At 45.9% G+C, this 12,563-nt stretch overlaps 1 protein-coding gene across 7 annotated transcripts in view; it reads right to left on the bottom strand.

The window, feature by feature from the left end:
* Window positions 1-12,563, bottom strand: part of Pka-R2 (cAMP-dependent protein kinase type II regulatory subunit) — a 504,771-nt gene that overhangs the window by 20,045 nt on the left and 472,163 nt on the right. For all 7 annotated transcript variants that reach the window (XM_076185008.1, XM_076185006.1, XM_076185013.1 and 4 more), the window contains one exon: window positions 3,687-3,793. In XM_076185008.1, the coding sequence (XP_076041123.1) occupies window positions 3,687-3,793 (107 nt within the window). The remainder of the gene's footprint in view (window positions 1-3,686; window positions 3,794-12,563) is intronic.

The raw sequence follows: 12,563 nt of genomic DNA, 5'->3' as shown, positions 1-12,563 counted from the left end.
ATGAGGATTGTAGATGTGTGTGTGTGTGTGTGTGTGTGTGTGTGTGTGTGTGTGTGTGTGTGTGTGTGTGTGTGTGTGTGTGTGCGTGCGTGTGTGCGTGCATGCGTGTGCGTGTACGTACATTCCCTGTGCCCGATGCGTCTGCAAGTAAGAATATGAAGAACTACGCGGCCTTGCTTTGATTCAAGTGTTTGTCGGAGGCCCGAGAGTGTGTCCAGAAGGAGGGCTGAGGGGAGAGGGGAGGGGAGAAGTGGGGAGGGAGGGCGGGGAGAGAAATGAACGAGAGGGGAATAGGAAGAGGGGAGAAAGGAGGACACAAAGGAGATCAGGAGAGGACTTGTGATAAAGAAGGGATATACTGATGATGATGATGATGATGATGATGATGGAAGAGAATGATGGTGGTGATTAACATTATGACGGTGATCATAACAGTCGTGATGATGATGAATCGTGATGATAATGATAGTGATGATGCTGATAGTAAAGATGAAGTTGAAGATAGTGATGACCGTGGTGATAAGTATAGTGGTGATGATGGTGAGGTTGATAATGATAGTGATATTGATGGTGGTGGTGGTGATGAAGGCTGTAGTAGTAATGATGATGAGAGGGATGAGGAAGAAGACATAGAAGAGGAGGGCGAAGACGAGGAAGAAGACATAGAAGAGGAAGAGGAGGAAGAGGACACAGAAGAGGAGGACGAGGAGCAAAGAGGAGGAGGGCGAACAGAGAAAATGAAATGAAGCAAGAAGGGACATTATATAAATGAAGAAGAATTATGGTGAGTGAGGAGGAGAGGAGGGGAGGGGTGGTGGGTGGGGGTGGTGGTGATGGCTTATGGGAGTGCCAGTAATACGAAGAAGGAGTGGGTGGGAGGGAAGGAGTGCCCCGTACGTGTTGGGTTGGGTGGGAGTGCCTAATGGGAGGAGGAGGAGGAGGAGAATAAGGAGAAGGAGGATATATAGAAGAAAGAGATGAGGGAGGAAGAGGACGACAACGACGAGGAGGAAGAGGACATATAGAAGAAAGATATGGAGGAGGAAGAGGACGACGACGAGGAGGAAGAGGAGGAGGAGGATGGTGAGAACAAGGAAAACAATAAATAGATAATAAAAAGTATCGTGACGATGATAATTATAATGATGGTAGTAGTGTTAAGGTAAGTCTAAGTGGTAGTGATACTAATGTTAGTGGTGTTGTAAGTGGTAGCGAGGGCGGCGCTAGTGGAAATGCCTGAATAACGAGTTCATACTAGTACAGCGTCTTCTTGTGTCCCATCTCCTCTACTGTTTCAACATTTCCTTGTGTGTGTGTGTGTGGGTGGGTGGGTGGGTGCGTGTGTGTGTGTGTGGGTGGGTGCGTGTGTGTGTGTGTGTGTGTGTGTGTGTGTGTGTGTGTGTGTGTGTGTGTGTGTGTGTGTGTGTGTGTGGGTGGGTGCGTGTGTGTGTACATGTGTGTGAAGAACTCTTGTTACGTAATAAATGGTACTAGTAGCCAACAGGAATCTCCTAATCCAACCTCTTAACTCTTCCATCTCTTTTATCTATTCGTTGTCTTACGTAAACAGAAAACGGAAAAAAACGAAATATTTTCCATCCTCCCCTTCACGGACCGCCACACTATAGTCTTTTTTCTGTCTATCATCATACGATTTCATTCTAGCCCAGTGTTTTTCAACCGTTTTACCCTAACGTAACCTTTAAAATAAATTGTATGTCTCAAGGAACCCCCGCGCCAAAAAAAAAAAAAAAAAAAAAAAAAAAAAAATCTATATATATATATATACATATATATATATATACCATATCTTTCTCATTTTATTTTCATCGTAATAATAGGTTAGGATCTATATTACATTATTACAATAACCGAGAATATGTCGTGCGTTTTTAATTATAGTACGTATATGAAATTAAATAAAAAATCAAAGGTGCATTAGCTCATCTCACTTGCTCTCGCGGAACCTTAGGGTTCCGGGGAACCCTGGTTGAGAAACGCTGGTCTAGAGAATAGCCCTACACCAAAAAGGGGGGAGGGGGGAAGAAGGGGAGGGGGGGGACTGTCGATCCCGGGGGGAGGACGGGTATGGCTGTATCCCGGATATTCTCGTATCCGGGATACCGGTCATATCTGGAGAGCGTAATTGTCGGACATCACGACGTTAATCGAATTTCACCGGGTACCCATGGCCGTGACGTCCTCACGAGTGCCCTATGGTCGCCATGGTGGACTTCACCGAGGCTCAATTTATTAGTTTCTTAGGCGTTTATATTAGCTTAATTTTGGAGTTAGATAAACCTGTGGTGGAGGTTTGTTATCAAACTTCCTAGTTAGTTGAGTATCTCCTTGCCTACCTAGACTCGCTAAAAGTATATTTACTTGTATGTCTAACTAATGTACTTTAAATATTTAACTTCTTTTCTTCACTTTCTCCCTCTCTCCTAGTCTTCTCATCCTTAGCTCCCAACCCCTTCCCTAACTTAGAAACCTTCCCACCATCCCAAAATCCTCCCATCCTCCCTACTTTTCTACCATATTTCTCCCTTCCCCCCCCTTTCCATCTCCTAGACCAGGGGTGGGGAACCTTTTGAGTCACGGGTGCCAATATCAGGTCAATTTTTGGCACAAAATTCTCTCTCGTGCCAACAGAGTAACATAAATGATAGGCATACGAGCATGGGCCTCCTCCCTTAACCTCGTGGGGTCCCAATCATGCGGTCACTGATGGTCATACAAAAAAAGTTCGAGATTTTTTCTTTTTTGTTTTAAAATGAGCTCTGGGTCTCGTGTGCCGGAGGAAAAAAAAAAACAGTCGTGTGCCACGTTTGGCACGCGTGCCAAAGGTTGCCCACCCATGTTCGAGACCCTCTCCCCGTCATCTGCTAATTTCCCTCTTTCCCTCCCCATCTACCAGTCTATTTACACACCAAGCCTTTCTACCCTTGATTCTCAATTTTATCAGACTTGAGATCATTGAGATAGAAGGATTGAGGGAAAAAAAACTGAAGAAGAGACTAGAGGGGGGAGGGGGAAGGGGAGAAGAGGGGAGAAGAGGGGAGAGAGGGGGAGAAGAGGGGAGAGAGGAGGATGAGAAATAAAAATGAATTTGTATTTAAAAACGAGGGCGTGGAGAATGGTGTGGAAGGGGGAGGGGGAGAAAAGAGATGGAGGAAATATGGAGAGGATTGAGGGGGGGGAGATGATGTGGGGGAATATGTATGAGTATGGGGGAAGGTTCGTATTTAAACATGGGGGGAAGGTGGTGAGGGGAGAGTTTGGGTAGATGAGAGTATCCTGAGAGATTCACCATGGTCTTGGATCACGTGTTGGACTCGTGATCTACGGCTATTTCCCTCCCGGAAGAGAGCTCAGAGCTCATATATGACAGATCTACAGGTAATGCTGTGACCTTACACGCACACACACACACCCAACTCCCCGCCCACGTGAGTTGGAGTAACGACCCGCAGCGCAGCGATACTGAAATTATTTCAACCCTGGGCGGGATTCGAACCCAGACCGCCGTATTGGCAGCCCGGAATTCTACCACTGCGCCACTAGTCGTGTGTGTGTGTGTGTGTGTGTGTGTGTGTGTGTGCGCGCGCGCGTGTATGACGCAACAAAGTATGTATCTATGACGCATATATGACGTAACTAAACGTAACTATGACGTCACCACTTACGTATCTATGACGTAGAAATTGTCACCGTCATCGCCCTGCTTGATGACAAACTCCCCCTCCGTCACTCGACGTTCGAACATGGCGTCCAGCACCTCATTTATCTGGTCCTGAAAAGAATAAACAAAATAAGTAAAAAGTCAGGTAAATAGATTAATTAATTAATTAATTATGAATACAAAGTATATCTATTAAGAATTCGTTTGGGTCTTGGAAAAAAATTACACAAGGCTACGAAAAAAATCGTACGTGTCAGACAAGGTGACGAAAAATAAAAAATTCAAATGTATCAGACCAGGTTACGGCAAAAAATAAAAAATAAAAAAATAAAAAAAATAATGGAAAAAAATAAACTTCTGAAATTGGAAATGATGCGTAAGGGACTGTGTGTGTGTGTGTGTGTGTGTGTGTGTGTGTGTGTGTGTGTGTGTGTGTGTGTGTGTGTGTGTGTGTACGCATGCGTATGTGTGTACATGTGTTTGCGAACGTGTTTATATATAATTATTTGGGTGCATTCAGTAGTATTTCGTCGCCCATTGCCAGCGCTTCTATCCTTGAGGGTGGTCAAGAAGAAAGCCAGAAAGGAGAGAGAACAGAAGTTGAAACTAATCACTCTTCTCATAAAATAATGCTACATGACTCTGGCCCGTATGGGTGCCATTTGGATTCCTAGAATATTGATTGCATCGAAGTTAGGCAGTCCATAGGGAATGGAGGGAGGAGGAGGGGAGGAAGAGGAGGGTAGGAGGAACAGGAAGAGGAGGAGGGTATGAGGAGGTGGAGGAGGAAGAGCAGGGAGAGGAGGAAGAGGAGGAGGAAATGGAGGAGGAAGAGGAGGGAGAGGAGGAGGAAATGGAGGAGGAGGAAATGGAGGAGGAGGAGGAAGAGAAGGAGAAGGGGAGGAGAAAAAGGAGGGGGAGGAGGAGAGGAGGAAGAGGGGAGGAGGAAGAGGGGAGGAGGAAGAGGGGAGGGGGAGGAGGAGAAGAGGAGGGTAGGAGGAGAATTAGAGGAGGAGGAGGGGGGGAAGGACTTGTGTACTTCCATGCACCCCCACCCCGTGCCCCCCAAGAGAGTAGAGGAGGGGGGGCATAGATCTTATCAGTCTCATCGTAGCTTGATTTACAGACAAAGACGACTTGATTGCTTCAACACAGTATCTCACTTTCTATATTTGTTTCTGTCTAACAGGAGTCCATTCTATTCATCTTAGGATGTCAGTCTTAGAACAAAAGGGATCTTGGTAGATCAAGACGCCATTTTGATATCTAGATCTGCCCCCTAACCTAGATAAAATCGGTTGGTATGAGTTAGAAAATAATCTAGAAGAAGCGTTGGCGTGTTTGAAGGCGTTTTCGACCCATGATGGAGTCGAAGACTTTTCTAGCAGATTAGAGAGTTAGGAAGCTTACAGTGACGTCATCCTGAAGCTTTGGTCTCTGGGGATGACGTCAGCACCCCCGATGACGTCATGGATTAATGAACAATAGAGGACAGTCAAATGTGACCCAAAATATATAGAAATTGTGATTTTATTTTATGTTTATGTTTCGATATAGAGTGGGATATATATTTATATACAATAGATTCCTTCTCACTCACCCTAACTCCTCCCCTCCCTTTCGTTTTCCTTTCGTTTTACCCTTCTTTCCCCCACCTCGCTTCCCTTTCTTCCTCGCGCCTTCCCATCACCCCCTCTTCTTCACCGTTTTCCCTTCACCTCTTGCCTTTCCTTTTCCTTCTCTCCCCTTTTCTCACTAATCCCCACGTCTGCTCCGCCCCTCCCACCTTTTACCCCGTCCTTCCCATCTCTTGCCCCGCCCTTCCCATCTCTTGCCCCGCACCTCCCACCTTTTGCCCCGCCCCCCACCTTTTGCCCCGCCCCTCCCATCTCTTGCCCCGCCCCTCACACCTTTTGCCCCGCCTTTTCCCATATTTTGCCCAGCCCTTTCCATCTTTTGCCCAGCCCTTTCCATCTTTTGCCCAGCCCTTTCCATATTTCGCCCCGCCCCTTCCATCTTTCGCCCCGCCCCTCCCATCTTTCACCCCGCCCCTCCCATCTTTTGCCCCACCCCCTCCCTCGCCTCGCCCCGCCCCGCCCCCATCACCATCCTCGCCCCGCCCCTGGCTCATCCTCGCCATTAATATTAAAACTCATTTCCCCTCTTCGACGCTGCTGCAAGGCAGGGGCTCATCACTCCATTAATATCGAGCCGACACGCGCCCTTCCCAGTCAACCTCCACCTCCTTACCTTCAGCCACCTCCACCTCCAACTCCTCCTTCACCTCCTTACCTTCAGCCACCTCCACCTCCAACTCCCTCCTTCACCTCCTTACCTTCAGCCACCTCCTCCTCCAACTCCTCCTTCACCTCCTTACCTTCAGCCACCTCCACCTCCAACTCCTCCTTCACCTCCTTACCTTCAGCCACCTCCTCCTCCTCCTCCACCTCATATACCTCTGACTTCCCCCTATACTTCCATATTCACCTCCTCCTCCACATCCTCCTCCTTATCCACATCCCCCTTTTACAATCTGATCCCGACATCCTATGCCCCCCTCCTCCATCCCCCTAACCTTCCCCCTTCCCTTCCCCCCCCTCTCTCCTCCTTTGTCACCCTATTTTCTCACCCTCGGCCTCCCTTAAGCTGAAATGAATCGACAAAAGTTAAACAGAACAAAGACTATTAAGTGTTCCATTCTAGTATAGTCATCTTAACGTGTTAGTAGGTTCTATAAAATCTAAAATAATCTAGCTGTCGCCAGGCGATTTTATTCAGCAGGGCTTATGCTCTGTACGGTTGGTACCCCTGAGATCAGTGATAATCTGTACTTTTTCGGGCTCAGGCTTGCCAACTGCCAGAACGAGTGTCAGGGGTGCCATTTTAGTGTGGGTCCGGGACCAAATTTTTGCCATTCGCTGTACACTCGCCGGCAGCGGAAAACTGATTGGATTTCACGTTTTTTATTTCCAATGCAAAGAAAACGGGATTAGTAGTTAATGTTTGAACAAGATTGAAGAAGTTTATGTCATACAGGGTAAGCGGTGCTCAGGAATATCTGTTAATAGTATTCAATATTTACAAAAAAATAGAAAAAAAAGTTTTTTGTTGAATCAAGCCTTTGTGTGTGAGTATATGTATGTATGTATCTGTGTGTACAGTATATATGTCTGTTCTTTATGGAGGGTTAAAGCTCATATTAAATTTTTTATCGAATAGTACGAAGTCTAATTAATTGTTATTTTTGTCGGGAAATTGTTCTTTTCAATTATTGGTTTTATTTTTTCTCGTAAAGTTAATTAACGAAGTCATCCTGGGGGTTCGAGATTGTCCATTAAGACAGAAGCGCTGGTGAAGTACACACACACACACACACACACACACACACACACACACACACACACCGACACCATGGCGCAGTGGTAGAGTTCCCGGCCGCTACTACGGCGGTCTGGGTTCCAATCCCGACCAGGGCTGAAATAATTTCAGTATCGCTGCGCTGCGAGTCGTTACTCCAACTCACGTGAGCGAGGAGTTGGGGTGTGTATGTGCGCGTAAGGTCACAGCATTACCCATAGATCGGTCATACTGTATATGAGCTCTGAGCTCTCTTCCGGGAGGGTATGAGCTGTCGATCACGAGTCCAACACGTGATCCAAGACCAGGTTGGTGAATCGCACACACACACGCGACTGAATAAAATCTCCTGGCGTCAACAAGGACGCTCTTAAAGGATCCAACTCGGAGAGTTTAAATAGCCCATTATTGACAAGGATATCGTTAATGACTAAACGTCTATAGATCGCTTATTAAGATGCCGGTGACGTCATCAAGCTGACGTCACGGTCGTAAATATAAGCAGAGTTGACAACACTGTGCCATAGTGATGGTCACACTCTAACGCCACCCACCCCCTCCATCCTCACCCCTCCATCCTCACCACTTCCATCCTTTCCATCCTTCCATCCTCACCCTCACCCCTTCCATCCTCACCCCTCCCACCCTCACCCTCACCCTTTCCACCCTCACCCCTCCCACCCTCACCCCTCCCACCCTCACCCCTTTCATCCTCACCTCTTCCACCCTCACCCCCTCCACCTTCCATATTTCTTCCTTCCCACTTACCCCTTCCTACTTCCTCCTCCACGATTCCTCTTCCATACTTCCCCCTTCCCATTTCCCCCTTCCCCCTCCCTACTTCCCCTTTCTCCTCCCTACTTTACCCTTACCCTTCCTACTTCCTTTCCGTCTCACTTTTCCACTCATTCCTTCCTTCCTTCCTTCTCTCCCATCCCCTCCCCCTCCCCTCATCCCCTCCCTTCCTACCCCACCCATTTCCCCCACCCATCTCCTTCCCCTTCCCTTTCCTTTCCCCCTTCCCACATCCTCTTCCCTTCCTTTGATGAATAAAATCGTTCATAGTTAACCAGACTAATATATATATATATATATGTATATATATATATATATATATATATATATATATATGATAATAAGAACACGGGTACGTGTGTTCGCTTATGCAAAGTAGACCCCTTGGAAAAAGAAACTAACGAAGCAGAGCGCTTTCGTATATTACATCCAGTGCAAAAAGTAGATGTAATATACGAGAGCGCTCTGCTTCGTTAGTTTCTTATTCCGAGTGGTCTACTTTGCATATATATATATATATATATATATATATATATATATATATACACACATTTATGTATGTGTGTGCGCGTGTGTGCGTGTACGCGCGTGTGTATGTACGTACCTACAACTCCCATACAAGGACCAACTTAAGTAAAATCGCCTGATATTAACCAGAATAAAAACTAGACTTCCCCGAATCTTAGTGAAGAAGCAATTCCCAATCTGGGAGGCCATATTCTTTGTTCTAAATGTCGCCAGATGATTTTATTAAGCTCAGAGTTTCCTCAGACCATCTCGTGTGATAGCCAGACACGTGCAAAAACACGCTGATGCACGCACAGGCGTATAAACACACATATACAAGCACACACACACACTGCATTCCTTAAAATTTAAGTAAACACACTTAATCATACATACTGGTGCGATCCTGTGTGTGTGTGTGTGTGTGTGTGTGTGTGTGTGTGTGTGTGTGTGTGTGTGTGTGTGTGTGTGTGTGTGTGTGTGAATATGTGCAAAGATTTACGCGCCTTAGTACACAAATATAATGCCTATGTGCACATGCTCATGTACACATGTTCATGTACACATGAGCACGTGCACATACTCATATGCGTACACTCCCCCAAGAGCGTGGAGGCTTCTGCTTGTACAGTCCAGTCTTGTTGAAAATTGATGAATTACGATATGCTAACACCCAAGGCAAAGGGGTCACATCAAGTGGGTGGAGATATATGCACTTGGGTGGAGCTAGTTCCCGCCCACATGTATTACGTCCCGCCCATAGGCATGCTAAGCCCCGTCCACAAGCATTCCAAGTCACGCCCACATAGCAGGTACACACAGTATATTATGGGTTGGGGCTTGGTATGCTTGTGGGCGGGACTTGGTATGCTTGTGGGCGGGACTTGGTATGCTTGTGGGCGGGACTTGGTATGCTTGTGGGCGGGACTTGTTATCCTTGTGGGCGGGACTTGGTATGCTTGTGGGCGGGACTTGGTATGCTTGTGTGCGAGACTTGTTATCCTTGTGGGAGGGACTTGTTATCCTTGTGGGCGGGACTTGTTATCCTTGTGGGCGGGACTTGGTATACTTGTAATTCGATTTTTAACCCGTTGGTACTGGTTGATAACCTTGTGTCCCTCATCGTCTACGAATGATTTTATTGAGTTGAAAGGGTCACGTGAAGAACTGTCACCCCAGAATGCCCACAGGAAGAATCGTCACCCCATGAGATCCCACCTGAAGAATTGTCACCCCAGTACGCCGATTATCAACAGTAGAATAAAGATTAGATTAGGTTAGGGTTAGGTTAGGGTTAGATTAGGGTTAGGTTAGGTTCGGTTTGGTTGAATAACAAAGAACTGTCACCCTTGGATAGCCCACATGAAGAATTGTCACCCTGTCGAAGACTGGGGTGACAATTCACAAAATCTCAATGGACGTGAATATATTTCATATATATTCTTCTGACTAATGATGAACCATTTGGTTCAACTTGAAGAGCAGAAAGGTCCTGCTGTAGCCGAAATGAGGGTAACGCATACATTGCCGCAAGTGACATAGACACACACACACACACACACACACACACACACACACACACACACACACACACACACACACACACACACACACAGATTGATGGTGGAGTAGTTAACGCTTCGAAGCCCATTGCATGAGATTTCGAGATCGAGCCGCGCTCTAGGCAAGAAAAGCTTTCACTGATACTACAATCTACAAGTGTACTTGAGTAAAGGGACTGGTGTGTGTGTGTGTGTGTGTGTGTGTGTGTGTGTGTGTGTGTGTGTGTGTGTATGTGCGTGTGTGTGTGCGTGTGTGCGTGTAAATAATCGAACCCATGTCCCTCAGTAGATGAGCCGAGTACTCAACCCGCTCGACCAAGCCAACTCTGTGGAGGAGAAAAATCAAATAAAACATTCCTTTGTCCTTAATCCTATTTCAGGTCGTTTCGCGAGTGCCCTAAGGTCCCTCAGAACCTCCGGGCAGAGATATCTAGACAAGAAAAAAAAAAAAAAAAAAAAAATTCTATGACGCCATACAGCGACGTCACTCATAAGCCATGAATGACGTCATCAGGACGCCATCTAATGTTCTCTGGCTACCGAAGCTCTAAGGACCCTCAAAGCGACCTTTGGGCACTTGAAGAACGATATAGACTTCCGTTTGAAACAAATGGTCTGAGGAAGCTAAAGATAACGCAAAGCATTCTGGGCAACGTTTTCCACGCACATGGAGAGAGAGAGAGAGAGAGAGAGAGAGAGAGAGAGAGAGAGAGAGAGAGAGAGAGAGAGAGAGAGAGAGAGAGAGAGAGAAGAGAGAGAGGGGGGGAGAGCGAGAGATAAGGAGAAAGAGAGGAGGGAAGAAACAGAGAGAGGGGAGAGAGAAGGGGAGGCATATATGGGGTGAAAGAAAGAAGGGAGAGAGAGAGAGAGAGAGAGAGAGATAGGAGGGGACTGAGAGAGAGACAGAGAGGGAGAGGTAGGGAGGGAGGGGAAGGGGGCCGTGACATTAGATGTGAGCCCTTTTGAGAGATTCGGGAGAGGAGGAGCGTGCAATTACAGAGCTTTGTTGAGCAAGTTGCTGTTTGATGTCGCCAAATAAAACCTTCAACTGTTTGTTTATCATTCCAGCAATTAACGAATGGATACGGGAGAGGTGACTCTTCAAATATAATATGAATATATATAAATACACACACACACACACACACACATATATATATATATAAAGTCACTGTCACTTGTTACGTGCTAGCGAAGGTTCGAGTCCTTAGCTTGACCACATATTAATTTCTGCATGTATGTCTTTTCGAGCTACTCGACGTTGATGACTTACATTTAAAGTGAATAGTGGTTCATAAAAGTAAATATGTTCACTGGGACCCATTCAGTGTTGTACATATATATATATATATATATATATATATATATATATATATATATATATATATATATAATATGAGATCTCTAGTGAATTGGATGGTAATGGTGTACTATCGCGCTGAAGATGTGGAGTGGTAGAGGCGACAAAGGAAGAAGAGTTAAAGGAATGCTACGTGACTCTGATCCGTAGGGATATCCCTATTATGGGGACAGATACCTTGCACCATGTAGTGATAGTCACCTCTCTTTCGGAAATTGAAAACTCCCCAATATTCGAAAAAGAATCTCCTTTGGAAAAAACAACATTATTCATCCCATTTAGTTTAATTTATCTATACATTTATCTATTTTATTATTATTATTATTATTATTATTATTATTATTTTCTCTCTTAAAACCCGGATTTCTTTTCCTTGTTATTGAACATTTCCCAATTACAGAAACTCTCAATAGAGAGAGAGAGAGAACTCTGTAACAAGTTACGCTTTTGGAACGCGAACCGTGTAACGTGTACCGCAAGAACATGTACCAAGTCTTCAGGAACGTTTCCTGCAATGCTGTACAGACGCGCTGCGGTTACCAACCAGTGTTGTGGTCTCAGTTACAGTATGTGGTTTCTCGTGTGTGTGTGTGTGTGTGTGTGTGTGTGTGTGTGTGTGTGTGTGTGTGTGTGTGTGTGTGTGTGTGTGTGTGTGTGCGCGCGTTTGTGCGTGTATGCATAAGATAGTACGTGTGTGTGTGTGTGTGTGTGTGTGTGTGTGTGTGTGTGTGTGTGTGTGTGTTCGTTCATCCGTTCACCATCTTCGTCCCTATTGGACTAAGTGAAAACACACACACACACACACACACACACACACACACACACACACACACACACACACACACACACACACACACACACACACACATATATATATATATATATATACATACACACACGTACTATCTTATGCATACACACACGCACGCACAAACGCACACACGCACAAATGCGCACACGCAAACCCACCCACACACACGCACTCATACACACACCAGCACACATACACACACGCGCGCGCGCGTACAACGGATAGATAGATAAATATAGACTAGCATATAGATAGGTGAATGAATAGATAAATAAATAAAATAAAAAATCAGGACACAGCATGTAAGTCCTGACCCGCCATTCTTCAGAAACTTCATGCAAGTGAATCTTTCAGACTCCGCACAGCCTCGTTTCAGAGTTGCTCACGACGTGTGAGCGGCGCCAACGGCGGTTTACGAAAGAGGATCTGGTCGCCCGGCATCGCACGTACTCGACGGAATCCCGAGTGGTTACCGTCGGCGCCAAAACT

This window comes from Oratosquilla oratoria, chromosome 5 (genome assembly GCF_046742065.1).
Source record: "Oratosquilla oratoria isolate Oo_2021 chromosome 5, ASM4674206v1, whole genome shotgun sequence".
Taxonomy (NCBI): Eukaryota; Metazoa; Arthropoda; class Malacostraca; order Stomatopoda; family Squillidae; genus Oratosquilla; species Oratosquilla oratoria.
Note: the sequence above shows the minus strand (reverse complement) of the source record. Positions and strands in the feature narration are given on the sequence as shown.